General features: G+C 50.9%; 1 protein-coding gene across 1 annotated transcript in view; it reads left to right on the top strand.

Annotated features, from left to right (window-relative positions):
- Positions 1-426: 426 nt before the first annotated feature.
- SHB (SH2 domain containing adaptor protein B) overlaps positions 427-26,061 on the top strand; it is a gene marked incomplete at its 5' end in the record, with an annotated part of 132,726 nt that continues 107,091 nt past the window's right edge. Inside the window, one exon of the mRNA XM_079705843.1 lies at positions 427-1,137. Coding sequence (XP_079561969.1) covers positions 427-1,137 — 711 coding nt within the window. The remainder of the gene's footprint in view (positions 1,138-26,061) is intronic.

Raw genomic sequence — 26,061 nt, 5'->3', positions numbered from 1 at the left:
CCGAGGACGCCGACAAGTTCCAGCAGTACCGGGGATCCGGGCCAAGGCGGTGGCTGCGGTTCCGACGGGGCAAGAGCGCGCGCCGTGGCGGAGCGCACGGCCAGAGCGTCCGAGGAGGGGGGCGCCCGGGCCTTTAGTTATCTGTGGGGCCGCAGCCGGATCCCATGAGACGCGCCCGCGAAGGGCTCGAGATCCGAAGCCCGGGAGGCGCGCGGAGGAGGCGGAGGGCGGTGCTGCAGCGGCCGGAGCCCGGGAGCGGCCGGCAGGAGGCGGCGGAGAGAACTTGAACTTGGCGTCGGGAGCGGGCGCCCCGGACGCCCCTCGCCGGGGCGGGGGCACCGAGGGACCTGGGCGGCAGCACTGCCCCCCGAATGGCCGCGGCGGCGGACGCGGCTCCCGCGCCGCGGCCCTAGGCGGCCTCTCGCCATGGCCAAGTGGCTGAACAAGTACTTCAGCTTGGGCAACAGCAAGACCAAGAGCCCCCCGCAGCCGCCGCGGCCCGACTACCGCGAGCAGCGGCGCCGGGGCGAGCGGCCCTCGCAGACCCCCCAGGCCGTGCCGCAGGCCCCCTCGGCCACCTCGGCGTCCTGCGGTACGGCCGCCGCCTCCTGCTTCTCGGCCTCGTCGGGATCGCTGCCCGACGACAGCGGCAGCACTAGCGACCTCATCCGCGCCTACCGCGCACAGAAGGAGCGCGACTTTGAGGACCCCTACAACGGGCCCGGCTCGTCTCTGCGCAAACTGCGCGCCATGTGCCGCCTGGACTACTGCGGCGGCGGGGAGCCAGGCGGGGGGCAGCGTGCCTTCTCGGCCTCGTCCGCGTCGGGCGCCGCGGGCTGCTGCTGTGCCTCCTCTGGCGCGGGCGCCCCCGCGTCCTCGTCCTCGTCCTCGGGCTCCCCGCACCTCTACCGCAGCAGCAGCGAGCGGCGGCCCGCCACGCCAGCCGAGGTGCGCTATATCTCCCCCAAGCACCGCCTCATTAAGGTGGAGAGCGCCGCGGGCGGTGCCGCAGAACCCTCGGGGGGCTCCTGCTCAGGCGGCCGCACCTGGAGCCCGACGGCCTGCGGAGGCAAGAAACTGCTCAACAAGTGTGGCGCCTCGGCCGCGGAGGAGAGCGGTGCCGGCAAGAAGGACAAGGTAAGGCGCCCCTCGGCCTCACCCGAGGTTCCAGAGCCACTGTGCGCACGGGTAAACTGAGGCACCGCTCTAGTTTCGAGTTCCTGCATCCACTCGGGCTAGGACCTTGGGGTCAGGCCTCTCAACGGTGCTTCCCAGTTCTGCCTCTGCGCGCGCTTTGCCCCCGTTCGCCGGCCTCCTGACACAGTCTCTTTCACTGCTGCTGCCAAAACGTCCTCTCTCTGATCCCACAGCCAGGTGCCCGTTTCGGAAGTAGCCTGACGAGAGCGCCCCGCCCAGCCTTGCCCAAGAAAGAGACACCCAACTAGCCCTTCAGCCCCCCCGAGGAGGAAAGTCAGAGAGGCAGAGCTGTCCTGGACTTAAAAGCGTGTTTACTCTCGTCTGCCTCCTCTTCCTCCTGCCCCTGGTTCTGTACATGGGAAACTGAGGTCCAGAGCTGGGAAGGGACTCGCCGGATATTACCCATTTCCGATGGCAGATTCAGACCGGCTGTCTTTAAATGGATATATGTAAATCACTCTAAACGCCCTGCCCTGACCCACCCCCCGCGCCAGGTTTCGAAATGGGGCGGCCTTTTGTACTGGAGCTGCACCGGGAACCCCCAAGCGTGCTCTTCCAGTTGCAGTGAGCCGGCCTACAAGAGCGCTCCACTTAGACCTGTCAGTTCCTCCAGCCGCGCATGGGAGGGGTCCGCCTACCCAGCCAGCTGGAAGGAGACCCACCCCTCCAAACCTCACCTTCCTTCCTGACCTTAACCCCACCCCATACAGCCCCAGGGATAAGGGGGACGATTTTGTGCAACCCCCCTCCCTATCAAATCAGACCATCTCGATCCCCCACCTTTGAAGCAGGTTAGTTAATTCCAGCCAGATGGGGCCCTCTCCTCCCCCTTCACACTCCTGTGACACCTTCCTTTCCCCCATGAAATAATACTTGTTCTGTCTACTTCTGGTGGAAGGCAGTGTTTTGATTACATCTGAGGCCCAGTGCCTTGCAATGGTTATCAGGCCGCTGTCCCTCTTGTTCTCCTCTGGCCCCCTACGTTCTCCCAAAGGTAAACTTTTGCCCAGGTGTGGGCTGGGGGAGACTGATAGAGTCTGAGTTTCTTTTAGGACTGGATGTCCAGACAGGAGGGAGACAGGCTCCTACCTGCCAGCTGGTGCTTGGAAAGGGATCTTTTTTGTTTTCCAGGCAGGAGGAGTAAGGGGATGCCCCTCCTGACTTTTTTCTGCCTGACTTCCTCTCCCCAAGGTCCTAGGTCCCCCGAGTACCCCCTCCTCCCCCTGCTGGGTCTGCTGAAGGCATCGTGGGCAGTCGGTGGATTCCACCTCCCTCTGGGCCAGTTTTGGGGACACATCTTGGAAGCATGGACTCTGGGCTTCCTAAGCACCCAGGATGCCATACCTAAATGACGACGAAGAGCTAGAAGCCAGGTGGCCACCCAGGTGCTGCCTTGGGGACAAAGGAGGTTTCTCCGAGAGCCCCCAGGATTATGGGTTTGTGGTTGATCTATGAGGGAAACAGCAGAGAGGCTCCCTGCTGCCTTATGTGTGGCCCAGGCTTGGCTAGGTGCTGGCCTGGGAGAACCTGAAGTCCCTGGGGATGGAAGGACGGCCCAGCCTAGCTCTCCAGAGAGATTGTGCCTTCCCCCGTTACTCCATGACCACCTCCCAGGTGGGCAAATCTCCTTTCTGTACCACTGCTTGTCGTTCTGCTTGCTCACTGAAGTCTTCCTTTATGGTTTTCAAAACTTTAGTAAATGTTTTTTCTAATTATAATTAAGACTGTTTCAAATACTGAGGAATAATAAGTTTTATAGCTGGAGTGTCAAGTGTGTTGAAGACTTGGCTTATTTGTATTTCTTACAGGTCTTCTCTGTGCTCTCCTTTGCTGGGTACTAGAGCAGGGTCTAGTGAATACTGTGGCCCAGGCCGCAGTGTGCACGATAAGTGCCGTGATGGGACGTGGTCAGGGAGGACCATTATTTATGGTTGGCTGCAGAAGAGAGCCTGGTGCTGTAGGGGACTGCAGGTAAAGGCCCTGTGGCCAGAATTCAGAGGTTAGAGTTGGGCAGGACCCCAGAGGGGCAGGAGGGCCCGGGTGAGGGAGGACCTTGAAAGCTAAGCACAGTGAGGGCCAGTGAGGGGGTTTAGCTGCTAAATGATGTGAGCAAATGTGGTTTTTAAAAAAGATCTCTCTGGGGACTTCTCTGGTGGCACAGTGCTTAAGAATCCACCTGCCAACGCAGAGGACATGGGTTTGAACCCTGGTCCAGGAAGATTTCCCCATGCTGCGGAGCAACTGAGCCCGTGTGCCACAACTACTGAACCTGTGTTCTAGAGCCCACGAGCCATGACTACTGAGCCCTCGTGCTGCAACTACTGAAGCCCGTGTGCCTAGAGCCTGTGCTCTGCTCACTGCAACTAGAGAAAGCCTGTGCGCAGCAACGAAGACCCAATACAGTCAAAAAAAAAAAAAAAAAAAAAGATCTCTCTGGGCTGCATTTTCACATACTAGGTTGTGACTTTGAGCCCTTTGGTCTTTTTTTTTTTTTTTTTTTTTTGTGGTACGCGGGCCTCTCACTGTTGTGGCCTCTCCCGTTGCGGAGCACAGGCTCCGGATGCGCAGGCTCAGCAGCCATGGCTCACGGGCCCAGCCGCTCCGCGGCATATGGGATCCTCCCAGACCGGGGCACGAACCCGTATCCCCTGCATCGGCAGGCGGACTCTCAACCACTGCGCCACCAGGGAGGCCCGCCCTTTGGTCTTTTAAGAAGTTGTTGTGATCCTTGGAGTTGGAGGGATTGTGGCTACCAGATATTCTTTCTAGCGAGTAGGAGGGGAAGGAGCCGGGAAGGGTCATAGTATGCAGTGGTTCTCAAACTGGCACCCAGAGGACTGGTTAAAACACAGATTGTGGGACCCATCGCCTGAAGTGCCTGAGTCACCACACCTGGTGTGGGGCCTGAGAATGTGCATTTCTAACAAATTCTCGGGTGATCTTTTGCTGCTGATCCTGGGACCACACTTAGAGAACACTAATGCAACAGTGGCTTCTCAACCCTCCCTCTGGGTCTTCTGGTCAGAGCTGCTTTGGGATGCAGACTCTGGATGCCCTCATCTCTGCCCTCTGTGTGGGGCTGCCTCCTAATCTGGGGCTAACACCCACCCCCCATTCCTGGCCAGGCAGCCAGGAGGCAGCCTGGTTTTCACATTATTTCCAGCCAGATAGCTTTTGGAAGGTCAGGCATACTGCAGATCCAGCCCTGAACACCCAGAGCCCGCCTTCTGCCCCTCACCCACAGATCCAGGAAAACCTACTTCTAGCCCACTTAATCTCAGGCCCAGCTTCCTTTTTTCTGTTGTTAGGAGTTAGGACAAGAACCCCTAGGCCTGCTGAATGCCCCCTGCGTGCCAGGCCCTGTGTTTTTAACATCGGCCTGTGTTGAGGGTTGCTATGGCATGGGAGTAGGAGCTGTTGGTCCACAGATCCTCCTTTCAGGGCCTCCATTGCCACCTCCCAACCAGCTTTATCTTTGGGGGACCCTTCTCCTGCTTCCCTTAGTTACCTGTGCTTCCTTCTGACACATACTTGGGCATCCTTCTATTCTCCCAGGTAAGTCCTGGGGCACACACACACCTGGTCACGTATGCCCCACTCAGCCAGCCTCCAGTTTGGGGCATTTCCCCTTTTAGAATCATCTGTAACAGACTGTTTTCAGTTTAACCAGCTTTTCCCTGCACTTACTTTTGTGCTCAGAGATCTCTCGGTACAAGGGCGAGCTAGGAGGAAGGGAATAAAGGCTGCAAAAGACTTGGCAGTAATCTTTGGCCTAAGCCTCTGGAGAATATCTACACACGTTGTCTTTTCATCATTTGTTTCCCAGTGTTTTTGTCTTGGGGAATTTAGTGAGGTCTTCACCTAGGAGGCAGCTTTGAGCTGGATCTAGAGACGGAAGTGGAGTGGAATTTCAGCGCAGGGAGAAGGCTGACTGCAGCCTATGGGAGCACTTAGGTGCCTGTGCTGTGAGTGTACATGCATACGTGTGTACATATATGTATGTGTGTGGGCGTATGTGTGCGCAAATATATGTATGAAACCTTAATGTGGAGGGTGTTCTTAGAAACCAGAGCTTTCTTGCAGTGGGCCTCACTTGGGGAATGAGAGGTGACAATGTGAGATACGTGGGGGCCTGAGTTTAGACCGCGCAGGGGAATCCTTGAAGACTGTTGAGTCAGGAAAAGGATAGACTCAGAGCCATGGTTGAGGAGCATCCCACATTACAAACAGCTGCCACAGCCTGGGGGAAATGGGTTTGGAGTTAGGAGGCAATTACAATACAGTCCGAGTGAGACACAGTGAGGGCCTGAACTCCTGGGAAGAGAAAAATGAAACTTTAGTTGGTGGAAATATTATTCCTTCAGGTTGTCTTTATAAAAAAATAATGATGACAAAGAGGCCAGTAACTTGGTAGGTCTCCTTTTGTGCAGCCAAACAGGGCTCATCCAGTTAGATTTTCTGCTGAAGTCTTGTTTCTTTTATCATAATTAAGTAAATGTTTCCACTGCAACTGAGAAAGTCAAGATGCACCATGACATCAGTTCCCCAAGTTTTAAATACATGCTGATGTGTACCAACAATTTATATTTTGTCGGCATCCACAGAGTTGAGTTAAATAACATGTTTCCTAAGGAATAAATAATATCATGTTCAACTTTTTTTTTTTTTTTTTTTTTAAACACTCAGCAAACAGTTTCTGAGCAACGTGCTAAGCAGGGGGGAATTCAGAGAGAATAAGTGGTGGCCAGCTTTCCAAGAGGGAAGCTTTTCAGTTTGTAGTTGAACACGAGCTTTTCAAGATCTAGTCTGGGAAACAGAGACAGGTAATGAGGCAGTGTTGCAACATGTGGCATGCCAGAACAGAAGGGTGTGCAAAGGGCTGGGAGGGCCTCAACTCTGTCTGTGAATTCGAGGAGGGCTTTCAGGGGGTGGCAGCATTTGAGCTTCTCCATGCAGAAGCTTATGCCAAGAGAATGGTTGGAGGCTCTGAAGGGTGGGTGTGGCAGGAGGTTGCAGACAGAGGTTGGAGCCACAACAGGAAGAGAGTGTCTCACGTGTCTTTGTGGGGAGTTGTGACTTGTCTTTCAGTCCTTTTCACTTCAAATCATTGATGTATAGCTTGATTGAAGCCAGGGTCAAGCATGAGCTGTCACTCATTTCTGTTTGGTTAACAGCCACATTCTCCAGTTCTGAGAAAGTAATTGATTGGAAAGGTAAGAGCCAAGCTTGGTAGCTGTGGTTTGGCTTGGAACACTTTCTCCTTTGAAGTCCTGTCCCTTGAAAGTAGTGTGAGAAAAATGCTGCATATCAAATCCAGTTTTTCCCATTGATGCCCCAGAAGAGAAATATGTTCTCCAGGCTTCAGGCTAACCACTTAATTGGTCCTTGAATCCTCACAGTCACCCGAGAAGGGGTTTATGTACTGTATCAGTTAGCTATTGCTGCGTAACAAATCACGCCAGACTCTGTTTTTTTGTTTGTTTGTTTGTTTTTGCGGTATGCGGGCCTCTCACTGTTGTGGCCTCTGCCGTTGCAGAGCACAGGCTCCGGACGCGCAGGCTCAGCGGCCATGGCTCACAGGCCTAGCCACTCCTCAGCATGTGGGATCTTCCCGGACCAGGGCACAAACCCGTGTCCCCTGCATCGGCAGGCGGACTCTCAACCACTGCGCCACGAGGGAAGCCCCAGACTCTGGTTTTAAACCAGAGGTTAGCAAAGTTTCTTAAAGAGCAAGTTAGTAAATAATTTTAGCTTGCAGGGCAGACGGCCCCCATCACAAATATTCAACTATTCTGCCATTGTAGCTTGAAAGCAGACTTAGACAATATATAAATTAAAAGGGTGTAGCTGTATCCAGTCTTTATTTACGAAAATGGGGAACTGGCCTGTGGTCTGTAGTTTGCAACCCCTGCTTTAAATGATAAGCCTTTATTATTGACCATGAACCCACACGTCAGCTGAGTAGTTTTTCTGGCCTCAGCTGGACTCACTCAGGCATCTAAGGTCAGTGTGGAGTGTGTGTGCTGCCCTGCCAGCCCTAGCCGGGCTCTCTTACATGTATGGGGATGCCTGGTTTAGGATGGCCTTGGCTATATCGAGTAAGCTCTGTTCCATGTGGTCTCTCATCCTCCAGCAAGTTAGCCTTGTTCATATGATGGTGGCAGGGTTCCAAGAAATTACAGAAGCCCATACAGTTTCTTGAGGTAAGAAACTGGCCTACTGTCCCTACTGTCCCTTCTGCTGCATTCTGTTGACCGAAGCAAGTCATAAGGCCAGCCGGGATTCGGGGAGAGAGGAGGAGCTGCGAAGTCCCATGGCAGAGGACAGGGATACAGGCAGGCCATTAGTGCTATTGGGGCCTTTAGTGCTATTCCTCTACCATGGATAGTATTTCCCCCATTTTTCAGTTAAAGAAACTGAGGCTTAGAGGTAATAACTTGCTTAATGTCACACAGCTACCAAGTGATGGGGCCCGGTTTATACCTATTCAGTCTGAATTCAAAGCCTATATGCTTTTTATCAATTTGTTCCTCCCCTTTCAATGGTTTAGATGGAGATAGTAAGACTGATTTTTTATTTATTTATTTTTTTGGCTGCGTTGGGTCTTCATTGCTGCACACCGGCCTTCTCTATTTGCAGCGAGCAGGGGCTACTCTTTGTTGTGGTGCACGGGCTTCTCATTGTGGTGGCTTCTCTTGTTGCGGCGCACGGGCTCTAGGCGTGCGGGCTTCAGTAGTTGCAGCATGCAGGCCCTAGAGCACACGGGCTTCAGTAGTTTTGGCACGTGGGCTCAGTAGTTGTGGCTCGCAGGCACGGTCTTAGTTGCTCTGCAGCATGTGGGATCTTCCCAGAGCAGGGATCAAATCCGTGTCCCCTGAATTGGCAGGCGGATTCTCAACCCCTGTGTCACCAGGGAAGCCCCAAGACTCTGATATTTACTGAAATGTGTGGTGTGTGTCTCCTGCTCCCCTGCACTTAATGCTCCTCTTCTTGCACCCCCTCCCCATCCCTTTCAGTCTGGGCTTTGGTGGGGTCCCCAAAGGCTCCCCAGAGCTGGCTTGTCTCTCTCCCTCCCTCATCTCCCTCTGAGTTCCGTAAATGAGACATTAATGCAGCACTTGAGTTATTTCATAGAGAAATTCTGCACACAGGGTTGCCACTTCCCAAGGGACAGCGGCACACGATCACAGGATGTGTGTCTTGTAACTGTTATGTCTTCTCATTCAAGGACTGGTGAGGCTGTGTGTGCTCTTTTTTTTTTTTTTTTTTTTTTGCCGTACGCGGGCCTCTCACTGTTGTGGCCTCTCCCGTTGCAGAGCATAGGCTCCGGACGCGCAGGCTCAGCGGCCATGGCTCACGGGCCCAGCCGCTCCGCGGCATGTGGGATCTTCCTGGACTGGGGCACGAACCCGTGTCCCCTGCATCGGCAGGCGGACTCTCAACCACTGCGCCACCAGGGAAGCCCTGTGTGTGCTCTTTTAAGAAAAAAAAAAAACTGATATCTTGGCCCTTGTCAACAAGGAACCTAAATTTCCTTGAAGGAGATCAGATGACCGTCTTCTAATCTGACAACCTCAGAACATGACTGATTTCCCCAGACTGAACCCCCAAAACTTGACCTCGTCCTCTCCCCCAAAGCATTTCTGACCCATAAAATAGGTGTTAAAAGGCAAATCTGAAACAGGTGTGTTTTCCTCTGGCCATTTAAGCAAAGCTGAACCTGCCTGTGGTCGAGTGCTTCCCTGGGCAGTTTCACTTGGAGCTGACTGTCTCATCTTGTGCTGAGAGAGCCAAGTGGTAGTGTCCTGTGGCGAAGGGGTAGGTCAGGCTGGGCCTTAGAAAATAAATTTGGATTTGTGGCTTTGAAGCAGAGAGCTGGGTTGCTGGCTGGCTGATGGCAGCACCTCCGTCGGCTTTCTGAGGGGGGCTGTTCCTGCAGGATGGAGACAGGCTGCCGGTGGTGTCTGCCACACTGACTTGTAACTTGTTTGGCTTTTGTTGACTGAGAAATTGCCATATGCAGGCCACTGTCAGGAGCTGTGGGATGAACCAGGGGTTGGGTAGTGCCTGCCTGTAAGGAGCTTATTTTCTGGTGAGGACACACAGGAACCAAGGTTAGAACACAGCTCTGTATGGCAGAATGTGTCTATAAACAAAGTGGTGTGGGCAGAATTTGTCTATAAACAAAGTAGTGTGGGCGAGCTGAGAGCCATCCTGGCACAGAAGCTGTTCTGGGCAGAGCCTTGATTCCGTGGAGCTGAAGGAGAAGCAGGGTCAGGAGGAGGTTCATTTCAACTGAGGGAAGAAGGGAAGGCTTCTTGGAGGAGGAGGCATTTGAGTCAAGAAAGAGTAGTCACTTGAATTGAAGGAGCTTTCCACAATAGCAGTATTAGCCAGTACTTCCATTGCATATACTCTAAGGCAGACATTGTTCTTTGTGCTCTACATGCGCTAACTCTTACTGCTCACCAAAGTCCCTGGAGGTAGATGCTACTGTCATTCCCATTTTACATATGAGAGCACGAGGCAGAGAGGGTAAGTAACTTGTCTAAGGTCACCCTGCCAGTAAGTGGCAGAGATGAGATTTGAAGCTGGATTTAGGGTCTTTGTTTTGAACCACTGTGCCATATCACCTCAGGCTGCACAATCTCATGCCTGAATTTTCTCTGCCTTATTTGTGGCTAGATTTAAACTCTTATAAAAATCCCCTCTGTTAGCATTGTAGGACCTACCCAAACTCCTACATTTGGGTGAGTATTCCACAGCTTAAAAGACACTTTTACACCCATAATTAATTTGATTCTAAGAGTCACTCTGTGAGGAAGGTGCTGTAATGCCCATTTTACAGATGGAAAAACTGAGAACTAGGGAGGCATGGAGCCCACCCTGCCTCCCAGCAGGTACTGGCCGAGCCAGTGGCCAGGCTGTTGACCTTGTGTTCTGAGCCCAGTGCCCTTTGTGCCGGGGTGGTGTGGAGGTGGTTTGGCCAAAGTTCCAGTCCACAGGAAGGGTGACAGCCTGATAGATTTCCGGTTCTTTCCGTGTTTTGATTCTGAAACGAGTTACTGAGATCATTAAGGAGCATCGACAGAGGACCTTGCTTCCACAATGGAATTTTCCTTCTCTTCCTGTTTGGTATTTTCCAGTAATATTTCTATTAATGTTTCACTTTCGGAGGCACTGGCTTCCTGAGAGTTTGCACTTTCTCAATTGATGAGCCAGGAAGAACTGAATTTTCCTCTAAATCATTCAGTTCCTTTCCATCTTCTCCAAGGGGAGCTCTCTCTGGATTTCCCATTATGCTGTAGAGGAAGGATCTTGGAGGTGGGTCCAAGGGATGGAGACAGAATTAGTCAGGGCCCTGGGGAATGACTCAGGCCCCGAGTTTTCCAAGCAGAACTTAAGAGTAATGGTCAGAAAGGGGCTTCCCAAGGCCGGGGAGGGGAGAAATGACTTGATAGGTGGGTGGGCTGGGGCGGGGCTGGTCCACTGCTGGGCCTTCACTTACAGGCTGGACCCCGAGTCCTCAGCTGGACCATGAGAGCCCATACCAAGTCCTTTCTCCTCATTCATTCATTAAACAGACATTGTTGAGAATGGGCTACATGCTGGGTATTGTTCTATTTAGATGCCGGGGATACAGCCGTGGACAAAACATAAAAATTCATGCTACCCTGAGTTTGCCCTCTCGTGAGAGGATTCAAGCAAATAAAGTATGTCGTGTAGAGTGTAGAGAAAAGTAAAGCTGGGGTGGGCCTGAGTTTGGGGTGGGGTGCTGTTTCAGATGGGTGCTCAGAGGGCTTTGCTGAAGGGTGTGATGGTGTGATTCACACGGCTCTCGGAGAGAAGTGCATTCCAGGCAGAGGGAAGTCAGGGCAAAAGTCCAAGGCAGGAGCATGCCTGGCTGCTTCAGGGAGATTGGCATGACTGAGTGGAGCAGGTGAAGAGGAAGTGGGGAGACGAGTTCTGAGAGGTGGGACAGGGAGGCTGAGTGCTTCGGGCCTCTCTCGCTTTATCTCTGGGTGAGATGGGAAGTCAGTGGAGGTTCTGAGCAGAGGAATGACGTCATCTGGCTTTTGGGTTTTGAAAGGATCGCTCTGGCTGCCTACTGGAGAATAGACTGGAGGGGACCAGCCAGGAGGCCAGCTGGGAGGACCTTCAGCCATGGGAACTGGGGTGCTAGCGGTAGGTGATGAGAGGAGACCAGATTCAGGACATGTCCTGAAGGTAGAGCTGCAGGATTTCCTGACAGATGAAATGTGAGATGTGAGGGGTGAGGAGAGTCACAGATGACTCCAGATTTTAGCTTGAGCAGCCGGGAGGGTGAATTGTCATTAGCTGAGATGGGAGGACCCTGGAAGTGCAGTCACAGTCCAGCCAGTGGAGTTGATCCAGCAACTGAGTCCTGGGACTAAGAGCCAAACACGCTCTGAGAACCCAGAGAAGGCATGGGTGGCCTCTGTCTGGGGCTGGGGGAAACCACCAGGAAGAGGAAGTCATCTGGGAGGTGGGTCCAGAGGAAGGTGCACATGGGGCATCCCAGACAGAAGGGGTCCTGTCGACAGTGACTGAGATTGGAAAGGGACCCCTGCTGGGCGCAAGCAGGTGTGGCCAGAGCCTGGGGATTGACTGGTGTAACTGCACGTGATAGAGGAAAGAGGCAGGGAGTTGGATGTGAAGGGCTACCTGCCACTGGTCGAAAATTGCCCCAGTTCTCCAAATTGGGAGGCCACCTGCTGTGTTGTGTGCCTCAGCTGGGCACCAGAGCAGGGTGAAGAGGAGGCTGGAAGCTGCCTGTTTTGCTAAGCAGAGCATTTCATTACGGAGCACTTGTGATTGTTGCGAATGTTCTTTCTCATCTGGGGCTCACCAGTAGGTGGGCTGCGAGGAGGAGGCAAACAGAAGGAGGAAGAAAGGAACTTTCCTGGTTTCTACAGGCCACAGCTAAACTCTAAAAATGAAAATGACCAGAAAGTTTTTCACAGTGAAGCTTCACTGTTTTGTGGGGCGTGCACTCCCAGAAAGCCAGACAGCCTTGTAATCCTCCCGGTGCATTCCAAAGCCGTGCATGTGATTTGGGGCCCGCATGGCATTCGCGGAATGACGCAGCCCCTACCTGCTCTCCCGTGTGGGGCAGATGCGAGTTGGCCATGTTCTAAGGCCGTTCCTCAGAACAGCAAGCTTGGATTTTTTTGATATATTTCAATGTTTATATCTGTGTTAACTTTTTTCTTCCCCCTTCAACAAAACTAAGACAGGTTTGGTATAGAAAATGCTGATAAGCAAAACTAAAATAGAAACCAACTTTAATTCTACAATTCAGAGAAACCGCTGTTAACATTTCACTGTTTTTCCATCTAGCCTTTTTTTCAGTGCATATATATGTGTGTGTGTGTGTGTGTGTGTGTGTGTATATATATATTTCCCTTCACAAAAATTAATATTGTGCATATCTATTTGTGTTCTTTTTGCTTAAAGACATGGAAAGATGTTTACATTGTCTTAAACATTCAACAACAGTAATTTAATGTCTGTATAGTATTCTATTTGCTTATTCAGGCTCTCCCTGGTTTTCACTAATTTAACAGTGCTATAATGAGCATCTTTGTAACTTAATTCTTTGCATAAATAAGTCTGTGATTATTTCTCTGGGATTGATTCCCAGAGGAGAATTGTTGGGTAGGAAGATAAAAATTTTGATACATTCTTTCAAATACTAGAAAGACCTTACAAGTTTTCACCTGCTACTCTAATGCAGTTTAGTTTAATTTGCAGTTTCTTAGGTTACTGGTGCATATGTTTGTTGACTGCTTGTGTCTCTTTTCCGAAATTGTGTACTTCTATCTGTCCATCCTTTTTGCCCTAGGGTTTATCTTTATATTGATTCCTAAGAGCTCTTTGTGGATTAAGGATGGTAGCCCCTCGCCTGCCGTTTGGGTTGCAGGGTATTTTTTTTTACAAGTTTGTAATTTGCCTTTTGGCTCTGTATCTGGTGATTGCTTTTGTTGTTTACACTGAATGGTTTTCTGTTGCTGAATCAGTCGATGTTTCTCATGATTATTGAGTGTGCTGCTTAGAAAAGTTTTCTGTACTCCAGTGTATTTTCTTCTAATACTTTGATGGTTTCTTTCTTTCTTTCTTTCTTTGGCTGCGACAGGTCTTAGTTGTGGCACATGGGATCGTTCGTTGCAGCACGCAGGCTTTTTTGTTGCACTGCGCGGGTTTCTCTAGTTGCAGCGTGTGGGCTTAGTGGCCCTGTGTCCTGTGGGATCTTAGTTTCCCGACCAGGGATCGAACCCGCGTCCCCTGCATTGGAAGGCAGCTTCTTAACCGCTAGATCACCAGGGAAGTCCCTCTTTCTTTTTTAACTTTGACATTTTAATCTGGAGTTTGATTTCAGGGTATGAGGTAGGATTTTAATTTTATTTTTCCGAATGACCAGTCTGTGTCTGGACATCCTCTCCTCCTTGCTTGCTCCGTGAGCTGTCTGTATTTCTTCAGGTGCCTTTTTAGAATTCAATATTTTGACTCCGTCTTGCCCTGACTGCGTTAAGTTCTCATCAGCTATTATGATAATGATGATTTCACCTTGTCTTTATAAAATGACACCTTCCGTCTGTAGATACCCATGCACTTATTATACATTCAACTCCTGACACCTGAGGGAAGTAACTGGGTATTAATTAGCACTTCATCTTTGGATGCCATACCTGATGCGGTGGGTGGGATGAGTCCAGGAAAGCTTCGCCTCACCTCTACTGGAGTCAGCTTCCCCCTCCAGGACCAGGGGGCCGGCTGTCTAGGTATATTCAGCGCAACCACTTACTGTTCGCCCTGCCTATGTAGCCTTATCCGGGTGGGTCCATTTCAGCTTTCACATGGTGACTTTTGTGGAGAAAGGGGTGCAGCATTCAGTCATCCATGCAGCAAACATTTTTTAGATACCCACCATGTTCTAGCACTGGGCTGAGTCGTGCAGACCATCAGCAATGAATAAGCCCCGGCACTCTAACTCAGAGCCCAGGAGGGGATATTGGAAAGGCCCAGGAATATCTCTACTGCAAGGCAGAAAGTGTTCAGTGCCAGGATACAGAGGCAGGTAATGACTCTGAGTAACAAGAAGCATTGGAACCTGAGGTGGGCATGGGCAGCACTGTAGTAGACCATGGGTAGCAGAGCTCAGACTGGAAGGATGGAGAGGACTTGAAGGTGTGGTATGTGGGGACTATATTATTTCGGTCATTTAAATTTTTTCACACCCACCAAAGTCCAATGCAAGTGACATGAATTCACAGAGTTCTTCCCCCACCCACCGACCTTTTCTGTCCCCTTAACCCAGGTGTCCTATGTCTTCAATTAGTGAGAGACCCTTTCCGAGGCTCTGTTGCATGTTCTTCTTTTCCTGGCTCAGGCCAGCGTCGGGATAATCCATCCTGCAGTGTCTGCTGTGGGGTTTGTGACATTAATGAATTGGTGTTGATGGAACAGATTAAGTCCAGGAGTGTTCACAGTGAATAAATCAAGGAAAAAAGGATGCAGAATTTTCTGCATGAACACGGATGAACATTTTTATGGTTCTAAGAGGCTGAGGGTGTCTGCCTAATTCACTATGCTGTGTGTCACAGCATGTCAATGAACCCTACCTAGACCAGCCCTGGCAGCACAAATCACCAGGAGAGCATTTTTCAAAATTTTTAGTTGCTTGGGCTCCACCTCACACAAATTACACCATGGTTTCTGGGGATAGAGCCTGAGTATCAGTACTTTTGGAAGGTCCCCATGTGATTCTGATATGTAGCCAATGCTGAAAGTTGCTGTCCTGGAACTTAGTTTGGGGTTCCAGGGGAGCCTAGGGACCATCCAGTCCAACCCTCCTGCATCCGTGCCTGAAAACTTCCAGTGATGGGGGGATTTGTCACATGAGCACACACTCCTTTGCACAGCTGAGCTTTCAAGTTTTTTCTGCTGTTCCCTCCAACTTAGTACAGGTTTCTTGAGTACCTGGTGTTTATGGGAGCTCTGCTGGCTGACCTCTTTCTCTCTGTGGATTCTGTTATTGTTTTAGTTGGACTCTGAGGTCAAGCAGAACCAGTCTAACCTTACTTCTTCCACATGACGACCCTCAGATGTGTGATCGTATCTTCAAAGGCAGAGGGAAGCTGCAGGCTGTAACATTTCCCCATAGAGCCAAATTCCCAGCCAGGACACCAACTGCTAAGGGCAAGTACCCTTCAGCATCACGAGTGTAGAGGGCATTGGTGGACCCCCAGTCCAGGAGCTTCCTGAGCAGGAAGTGGCAGGCTGGAGCGGGTTCTGCGTTGGGGGGCTGAGGTTGACCCTGAGGAGTTAATCCTTCTGAAGCGTGACCAGATGGAGAGCAGAGCATCGTTGGATTCGATTCCCAGGTGGATTTTGGGGGTCTCAAGGCAAAGAGAGCAGGAGAGCAGCAGTGAGGAGTAGATTCCGGGGGAGCAGGTGGGATCTTGCCATCAGGACCTCAGCGCTGAGCAGGTAACAAGCAGAGCAGAAGCTGCCCGGCTGAGAGCGGCGTGGTATCAGGAGCCAGGTATTCTCGGGCCAGGTGTTTGCCCTTTGTGGGGGTAGCCGGTGACGCTACACACCACAGGTGCCCAGAGCTGTTGATCCCAACACGGCAGGACCCTAGGGGTGTCTACTGTGGTGATGTGAAATGAGCACTGGTTTGGGGGTCAGAAGTCTGGGCTCAAATCCTGGACCTGGTGCTCAGAAGCTTAGTAATTTGGGATTAGCTTCTCCGGGCCTGGAATGCTCATCTCTCCTAACATGGGCGTAGTAATAATAGAGGGTGTTTCCTGACCCCTCACTCTGTGCCTCGTGCCTGTGGGACACTTTCTGTGTGTGATCCTCACAGCCAGTCTTTGAGGTGGTCCTGTTAGAATCCCCTTTTTACAGATGATGAAACATTCTGGAGATGAGGTTCAGGGGCAGTACCTAGGGTCTTTGTGAGGATTTAATAAAATTATTTGTTTAAATGGCTAAGCACAATGCGTGGCATGTAGGAAGAGCTTTATGAACTCTTTTGGCCACAGTCTGTCCTGGGCCTCAAGCCAGCCTCGAACTCTGGGCTTCTTATAGCCACAGTCAAGCCAGTGGGACTTTCCTTTCTGGCCAGGTGAGGTTGTCCTCAAAATGTATCCCTGTCCTTATCTTGACAGTCAGTTTGTGGTTGACCTATGATTCTCTGCAGTGGGAGAATAGAAGTAAAAAATCTACCTGGATCACCGCTCTGTTCTGAGTGCTTTATGAATATTAACTCACTGACCCTCATGACACCCTAGGATGTAAGTTCTATTGAGTCCCATTTTATAGATGGAGAAACTAGGGCAAACATGTGTGGGTTGTTTTTTTTTTTTTAAAGTACTTTGCCAATAGGTGACACAGCTAGTAATGGGCAGAACTGCAGGTGGGGGTGTGAAGCCCAGGAAGTTAGTTTGGCTTCTGTCTGCCCTTAACCTCTATGCTACACAGCTATAGGGAACAGTGACAGAGGTCAGTTCTGTATCATCTGGTTGTTCCAAAACCATGAGGCCAGAGCCATTTAAAAACCATAGCTCTCTACTGTTGATAAAGCATCTGGTTTGGGCTAGGCACTCTCCATATGTCTTCTCAAGATAATGCTGCCAAAGTAGCATCAGGAAGGCTTCATGGAGGAGGTGGCACGGGAGCTGGGCCTTCATGGATACAGAGGATTTGGATATTTAGAGATTTGTGGATGTTAGGAGGACATCCTGGGAGGGGCATTGCGAGTGGTCCGAAGTGACTGAAGGAGAGGCTGTGAGAAGACAAAAGAGAAAATATACAAGAGTGAGAGATAAGGCCAGGTGACAGAAGGCCCGAAGGGACAGGCCACAGAGTTTGGTCTGTCCTCTGGTAATGAAAGGTGGTGGAGCACAGGAGTGACAGGGTCAGATCTGGGCTTTAGAAAAAAACCTATCTCTCTCCATCTTAAGAGGATGGGTTAGAGAGGGTTGGGAGAGGGAGGCCTAAGCTGAGCCTGGGGGTGGGGAGCCCCGTTGGGAGGACACCAAGTGCTTTATGCAGACTGGTCTGACCCCAGTCTGCATTCTTTCTTTCTTTCTTTTTAAAAATATTTATTTATTTATTTGGCTGCATTGGGTCTTAGTTGCAGCACATGGGATCTTCGTTGTGGCATGCGGGATCTTTTGTTGCAGTGCGGGCTCTTCGTTGCGGCGTGCGGGCTTCTCTAGTTGTGGCGCACGGGCTCCAGAGCGCGTGGGCTCTGTAGTTGCGGCACGCGGGCTTAGTTGTTCTGCGGCATGTGGGATCTTAGTTCCTTGACCAGGGATCGAACCCTCATCCCCTGCATTGGAAGGCAGGTTCTTTAACCACTGGACCACCAGGGAAGTCCCCCCCCACCTATACTGTGACTGACTGCTCAGGCAGCTCTCAGATGACATTGGGCAGTGGAGGGAAATTGACCGAGTACCTGTCTAGGGGATAGATTCTCTGGATCACTCTCATCAATAGTTGAGATATGCCCTCTGTGTAGTTTGTAAGTTACCCAGTCCAGGAGAGCTTTTGTCCACATTCTGTCAGAGTCAGACGGATCGTGCACCAGGGGTCCCGGGGCCTGGGTCAGAAATAGAGTTATATCTCCACCTATGGTCTTTCTGGATAGTTGGGTGGGAGGAGGCCTTGTATGAACCAAGCAGCACCTCAGCTGCTTGCTTCTGTAGAAACACGGAGCAGGAAAGGGCAGAGCCACTGAACAGCTAGCTCCTCTATGAGGGTAGTTGTGTGGGGTGAAGGAGGTGGGAGAGCATGCACTGTTTGTTCTGGGGGGCCACAGAGCTAGTCACCTGACCTTGAGACTGAGGTTCAGCTCTCCCATCTGTTGACAGCACCTCGGGGAGTTGGAGGCAGCCCAGGATGTCCGGGCAAAACGATAGCAGGTTGAAGGAGCCACAGTAAAGCTGCTGCTGGAGGCTTCAGAAGAAGGGAATGCAAAAGGGAGAAGGGCGTGCTGGGGTTCTGGCTGCCACTAGGATGCTGACCTTCAGAGGACATCCTCCACGGGAGGAGCTCTGAGAAGCAGTAAGTGCTCAGGAGGCTTTGGGTCCCCAGGGGGGAAGAAACATTAGCCTTGATGAAGATGTTTGCTGGGCTCAGTTGAAGGGTCCCTTGAGGATCCCTGTCCAATTCCTCTCTCATTCATGGCTGAATCAGAGGTTCCTCTGGCCAGCAGAGCACGCTTCCCAATTCCTGAAGAGATGCTTTGTAAATAAAGATCTAGGAGTAATGTGCCATCAGGCCAGCTCAGGGGGCTCTTGCCACATGCTTGGGGCACACGCTTAGGGAATTCAGCTGTCATTCAGCTCCTCCTTGCTGTGCTTCTGCAAGGCCTGGGATCCATCTGAAGGCCATCTGTGGCGTGACTGTGAAGTGACAAGATGGTGGGAATCGGTGTCATCACTTCCGAGTCACCCACAGGACAGCTGAGAACATTGCCAAGGCCTGGATCACACACGCAGGCCTCGGACCTGATGTTGTCAAAGTGCAGACGCCCAAACCAGGCGTGCGTCTGGGGCCTTGCCTTCCTTCTCTTGTCCCGCCCCACCCTGATTTTTGTGTGCACCCTTGATTCTGGTTCTTTATCACCCTCAGACTAGGGCAGAAGTGGGCCCGGTTTTGAAAAAGCTGAGGAACTTTTCTCCATCCAGGCAAACGCTTTGTGTTGAGGAGTCCTTAAACTTGTTAGACATGAAGCCTCCAGAGGAAGCAGAAATTGCTTCTGACGGCTCACAGAGATCCCTGAATGAGGAGTTTGGAAGTAAGAAATCAGTGGATGAGGATGCGGACACATTTTTTTTGGGGGGGTACTATTTAATTCCTCTCCTAAATTAGAAATGCCTGGGCTTCCCTGGTGGCGCAGTGGTTGAGAGTCTTCCTGCCAATGCAGGGGACACGGGTTCGTGCCCCGGTCCGGGAGGATCCCACATGCCGTGGAGCGGCTGGGCCCGTGAGCCACGGCCGCTGAGCCTGCGCGTCTGGAGCCTGTGCTCCGCAACGGGAGAGGCCACAACAGTGAGAGGCCCGCGTACCACAAAAAAAAAAAAAAAAAAAAAAAAAAAAAAAAAAGAAATGCCTTTCTTTATACCTGTCAGATCCTTTGGGGAATGGTTATTCCAGAAAATTTCGTAACTTCTTTGCTTTTGATGGTTTCTTCTGGTTTTACCTATTTCTCTGCAACCCAGCAAGTACTTTGGAACATGGGATTCCTTCAAGTTCGGAGGCTATAGTTCTGTCTGTGCTCAAATATTTCTTACTCTGCAAGTAAATTTCAGTTGTACACCTTCATTCAGTCAGAGGGTCATTTTAACTGGAACATTGCTGATGGGTGGGAAGGAAACTTTAAATTTATAAAGGGTACTGAAACAAAACAAGAAGTTCATGCCGTCTTGTGTTCCCCAGACTTTTCTTTTAAAACTTCAGAAAGGGAAATCAGGGCTTCCCTTGTAGGAAGAAGGAAGGCTTCCTTAGAAGATCTGGATTTTTGAATTTCAAAGGCTTGTTTGAATGTGAAATCTAAGGTCATCCTGTATTCACAGTTTAAAAATCAGAAAGAAGTGAGTTAGAGTGTCATTATTAAGTTTATCCCTGCAGCCACTAGGGGCATGACATTTTCTATTCCTTAGTTCTTTAGTGGTAAAAGAGAATCTTACCCATTGCTGAATAAAAGACCACTTGAGCCCTGTTGCTGAAGAACTGTGGCATGTTTCCCTGCATTGGTCTGTGGTTGGACGGTCAAGACTGACATACATTGACAGGTGGACCCAGAATCACAGGATGTGTCTCGGGGATTTGTAGCAAGCTGTGTGTGTTTTAGATCATTGTGCACTCGATTTTAAAACACTCCGGAATGCCCGCTCCGATGCTGGCCTAGGGGCCTGAGAGCAGCAGTGTGGAGCAGTGAGAGAGCACTGACCGTTCAGGCTTAGTCTGGGTTCAAGTTGAGGGTCTGTGACCTTGGGTAAGTCACTTGACCTCCCTGAGCCTATTTTCCCATCTTTAAATGAGGGTGTTCATCCCTATCGTGAGGTCAGCCAATAAGGCCACTGTAAAAGGACCTTATAAATCAGGGGTGCCTTAAAAATGTTGTAGACTTGGTTCCAGGTCAGAAAGAGTAACGGGAAACTGAGGGAACAACACAGAGAAGCTGAAAAGTTGCTACTCTCTGGCCCAGTGGTTCCCCTGTTAGGAGTTTATCCTAAGGAGAGAGTGAAGAGAGTCACAATGATTTAGCTACCAGTATCCTACAGCATTTGGAAAAACAACAAAAAAAGGAAATTACCTAAATATCCAACTGTGGGAAATGGTTCATGCATATGGTGGAAAGGAATGCGGCCACCCAAAGCTGGGTTGAGTAACTCAACTGCAGAAGAGTCAAGGGGGGAAAGGCTCACCACAGAAGACTTTAAAAGTAGGGTATAAGAAACCGAATAGTTGTAGTCTCCCCCTACCCCATTCCCACCTACACAGGTAGAGAAAAGGCCAGAAGTAAATAGACCCAAATGTGGATAGTGGTTGTCACTGCAAGGTTGGATATTTTTCAGTTTTTAAAGGCAAACACTATTTAATCACAAAGGTACATTTTTTCCAAGTAAATTAATGACATGGCAAGGGCAAGGGGAATGGGAAGGTGAGCCAGTGCAGGCTCTCTGCCTCCCAGCCAGGCTCTGCCCAACCTTGTGAATGAGCAGTTGAACTTCAAAGCCAGGGCAGAGAGAGCGTCTCATTGTGTTGGAATGTGGGCGATGAGGCTCACAGGAAGTGATGACAAGCCCTTTGTTATATAAGCTCACCAGGCTGGCTCGGCGGTGCCAGCACTGGCCCTTGGTGCCCGATCAGGACATCATCTGTCTGTGTCTGTGGTCACAGCCCTCTTATCGGAACTGCGCAGCCAGGCACCGGAAGATACAATGCACACCCTCTCTTCCTTTACTCCCACTGGCACATTGGGCTATTGCATGCAAGGAGAGAGGCCAGCGTGAAGGAACTTACTGGCATTATTTACGACCAGGGAAGGTGTGGGGATTTTCCCTTGACCCTTCGGAAGACATCTATCCTGGCTGCCTCCAAAAGCCAGGGCTACCTGCCTTCATCTACTTCTGTTTCTCGGTTCCTATTGGTCTGTGCTGTGTTTACAGCTGTGGTCCTGCTGAAGGAGTTAGTCCCGGAAAGGGGGGACGATTCCCTCGGGCTGGGAACGTGGCTGCTCCAAAGGCAGATTGCAATTTCCCTCTCTGTTAACTTCCCTACAGCAGGCAGGTTGAACCGGGCCATGCATAGGACAGGTGCCCACAGAAGCTGTTCAGTCTTGGAGTTTCCTGTACGGAAGGGTGTGTCCCTGCAAGCGCTGTGGCTAAAGATAGTGGAATGTTGCACCCATTGCACTTGCCCTGGCACCAGAGATTCTGAGCTACTTTATATTGAGAACCTATTGTATGCTGTACTCTGCTGGGTGCTTTAGGTACAACACTAAACTGTAATCCTCCCAGGAACTCTGCAATGAGGTTATTGTTCATTTTTTCTATAAGAAAACAGATTCAGGGCAGGGGACATGGCCAAGGCCTGTCAAACTTCCGTGCTTTTATTGACATTCCTGTCTTACTGGATACCAGGGACTCAGCATGTACTCATTTTTTATTTACACTCGCAGCTCCTGGCTCAGAACTTGGAACACTCTAACCACTCTGGATGAATTGAATCTTGAGACTCCATGCTGTGTGGCTTTGGACAAGTCCCTTCTCCTCTGTGGGCCACAGTGTCTCCATTTGTAATGGCCGGGTGTTCTTCTCTGTCAGCAGGCCCCGTCTTTTCCAAAGACTTCCCAGGACAGCCATCCCCAGACCACAGATTCCTGTGGAATGCAGTTGGTCTTATAAGAGGTCTTTTACTATCGGGCTGAGACCTGAACATCAGATGACTGTTGTCCCCAATTAACGAGATACAAGAAATAAAGTTGCACAGCTTTATAATGCAACCACATTTCTCACTGCCGTTTCAATTCACCCAGTGTTTAAGGCACGCGTTTTGCCCTTGGCAGGCTCATGTGTTTCATTCCTTGGTGTGATCACCCACCTTTCACCTGAATTGGTTTGAAAAGCCTTGGGTAGTTTCCAGAAATTAAATCCACTCTAGAGGACAGAAGATTTACCACCCCAAGATGTTTAAAGAAGTGTGTGGCCACCTCTGGGGGCCCTACTCAGAGAGGAGCGCAGAGGGGCTTTGGGAACAAGGTTGCTCCTCCCAGGGAGGAGCATGTTTGCATGTGTCAGTTCCCACGCCTCAGCAAACTTTCTGTAAAGGGCCAGGTGGTAAGTATTTTCAGCTTTGGGGACAACATGCAGCCCCTCAAGTCTTCCCTTGTTGTTAGAAAGCAGCCATAGACAATATGTAAATCAGTGGGCGTGGCTGTGTTCCAATAAAACTTTATTTACAAAAATAAACTTAGCAGACGTCTAGTCTAAAATGTTAGGCACATCTCTTCATAATCACAGCCCATGTTGACTTGTTCCCTCTGTGTTTTGTACATACTTGTTTTGACCTCCTGATTGTATGGAAGTTCCCCCCACCCCGACCCCAGCTCCCACCCCTCCCCAGACCCGTGGGTTTTTTGCAAGCTATCTCTGACCTAGACATGCTATAAGAGCTTTCATCAATACTTAGTTGCACAGAAGTAGCCCACATTCTCATGTCAAAAAGTATGTCTTTTAAAAATGCACCATTTTTTCCTACAACTGTGTTGTCCTGTGTAGGGTCTCTTGTTGTACAGTCTGGCTCATTAAAAAGATGTAGGAAGTTGATATATTATCAAATTGCTTACTGTTACAGATTTTTTAAAATGCTGTCAGAAGAAAAGCCCCATCCCTGACATCCCATAGTGCTTGAGTCTTGACTCTTCTGGCCGGTTTTTCATCTTCTGTCTTTCAAAAGTGACTCCAGTCATGTCATTACTTAAACACTCTCCATAGCTTCTTTCATGTCTAGACTCATAGTGTGACATCAGAGCTGACCCTTAACCTCTGTGAAAGGCTCCCTCTTGCTCCATGATTCCCGGCCAGCCTGTTGGAAATTGCTTGCCTTCTGCCAGGATTTTACCTCCATGCCCTTGTATCTTTACCTGTAATGTATCTTTATGCTCCTCATCCTTCCCAGTGGGAGCACCTCACACAGGGCCGGACCTGGAGTGGACCCAGGAATGCTTGTCAAATGAGTGGCCTCAGTGAGGTTGATTGAGGGCCCAATGTACTCTGAAACTCCTGGAGTCCCCAAACCTCCAGTGACTCCAGCACAAGGAAACACCCAAACCCCAGTGCCCCCCAGGGCAGCCAGCACACTCTAAATCATGGCACCTAGTGGGCCTCCAACAGGCATAGTGGCTTTTGTGCCCACCTTTGTGGTGTGGTAGTGAGACTTACAGTAGGGTAGGGAGGTAGGCATCTGCGACAGGCAGCTTCCCCTCCACAGGGGCAGGTGGGAGTGATGATAATAACAGTTACCAAGCCCTGAGCACCTGCTCTATGCAGAGCTCTAAGCCAGGGACCTGTATGTGATCTGCACAGGCTTCAGGGCGGTGGCACTTAGGGATCCTTCAGCTCCTTCAGCATCGTGCCCAGCACCTAGTAGGTGCTCAAAAAATATGTTTTGAATGAATAAATGAATTAGGCTAGAAGGAGGTTTTTCTGGAAGGATTTGTTGTGGCCAGATGGAAGGGCCACAAATGCCTTACTAAGGAGTTAATTGAACCTTTGCTCTGTAGGCAGTGGGGACTTAAGGACAGGTTTGTGCAGGGAGCGGCATCTGTGCAACATGTGTCACGCTTACCCCATTATTTGCCCTTTCCGGTGTGGCTGAGATGCCAGATAATGAGGTGTTGGGCTGCACAAAGCACTTCCTTGTGCCGGAGAGAGGCAGGGCTGGCCTTGAAGCCAGTTGGCCACTGGCCTCCTCCCTGTAATTCATGTGCAGCGGCAGGTGGGAGTGAGCTGCCAGAGAGAGCCAGGGCTTGCCTGCCTCTCCAGGTCGCCGCCTCGGCTTGCTGGCTTCAGCACAGGGGCCGTGGCCCTGATGCGAGGCCTGCCCCTCTGAGCTTTCCCTGCTGCTAGCATGTTCTGGGAGGATTAAAGGCAGCTGGCCGGCTCTTCCCAGGACTTGCTGACTCAGTTGATGGTTCCTATGGCAGGGGAGGGGGGAGTACCATTGCCTCTTGATTTCTCTCCCCATGTCAACCCCACCACTCCAGCTCTGCATTCCTAGGCTGGGTCACCTTGGGTTTCTCCCGTCTAAAGACAGCTGGTCCCACAGCTAAGTGCTTTTGCCCCCTTGTCCCCCAGAGATCACGTTTCCAGGGAAGATGCAACTCATTGTTTTTAGGTTGGGAAATGCACAGTGAAGATGTCAGTCCCCGGAATCTAAGTATGTGGAACTGTTACTTTGTTCATAGGGGGCTGTTTTAGTGGTTCAGGTCCCTACAAGTGTACTGGGTAAGCCCCCTGGCGTGGGCACAGTGAAGAATGCAGAACAGGGCATTGTGGAACAGGTGGAGAGAAGCTGGGGGGCAGGGCAGCAGGCACAAGGCCTTCCACAACACAGCAAAATGATCAGGGTCGCAGGGGCATCTGATTGATTGATTCTGGGCGGGGATCTGGGCAGGTTCCTTGGAGGACGTTTCAATCTGGCCCCAAAAAGTGGCTGTGGGAAGAATGAGAAGTACTCTAGGCAGAGGGCACAGCTCGGCCAAAATCGTGGAAGTCAGCACGTATGGCTGGGGTCTGGTGGGAAAGTCATGGGGCCGGAGCAGGCGGGGCTGTGGGTGACCTGGCAGATGGAGGCCTTCGAGTGGCTCTGAGGGTCTGGCTAGAGAGTTAGCCATGCGGTTCTGTAATGTAGTAATGGGTCTGAGGGGCCCCTGGCTGCGCCTCTGTCACCCAGGGACCCAGTGAAAACCCAAGGCCTGGCCCATGGTGAGAGTTAAGAGGAATGTGACATCTAGGCTGGGCTGGGTTGTTCCAGGAAAGCCCATGCTTGGCCAGGCTGGAAGTGAGCCCCTGCTGTTCTGGCTGTGACATCTGCTTCCTTGGGCTGGCCTTGGAAGAACCTGTCACAGTGACTTCTGAGGGAAGCCAGCAGATGGGCAACATGGAAATGCCCCTCCTGTGGAGCAGGGGAGCACCGACCCTCACACGGGCGCTTAGTTTGACCTGCGCCCTCACACTGGTGTGGTCTCAGCTGCCACAGGGGGCAGAGAGAGCGGGGATTTCCAGTTCCCATTTTAGGGATGGGGAAGTGAATTGCTTGAAGTCCCCACAAAGTCAGGGAGCCCCTGAGCAGGGCTGGGCCTCCCCGCTCCCAGCCCGGTGTATTAGTCACCACACAGCATAGTCCTCCGTAATTAAAGGGCATGGGCACAGTTAGGAGGTGAAGTTTGCAGTTAAATGACAGTTGAAGATGGTGGGTGATTTCTGGCTTCACTAATATAGGTTAAGCTCCTCCTGTGTGCCAGGTGCTGTGCTAAGCTCTTCTTGGCTTCATTCTTGCGACAACCCTTGTCAGTAGGTACTTTTCTTATCCCCAGTGAGTGGAGACTGAGGCACAGGAGTTTGAGTAACTTACGTAACAACCCAGCACAGGACAGACGTGGCATTTGAGCCCAGGCAGTCCCACCCCAGGGTCTGCTCTAACCCAACGCCCTGGGGCCTCTGTGAGGCCAGACGTGGGCACGATCCCCTCATCGGCCTCAGCAGACTCTTAGCATGCTTTATAATTAGAACAGACTGCAGCTCCTGCTAATGACTTCCTCAT

The sequence above is a fragment of the Hyperoodon ampullatus genome (genome assembly GCF_949752795.1).
Source record: "Hyperoodon ampullatus genome assembly, chromosome: 6".
NCBI classification, from domain to species: Eukaryota; Metazoa; Chordata; class Mammalia; order Artiodactyla; family Ziphiidae; genus Hyperoodon; species Hyperoodon ampullatus.
Note: the sequence above shows the minus strand (reverse complement) of the source record. Positions and strands in the feature narration are given on the sequence as shown.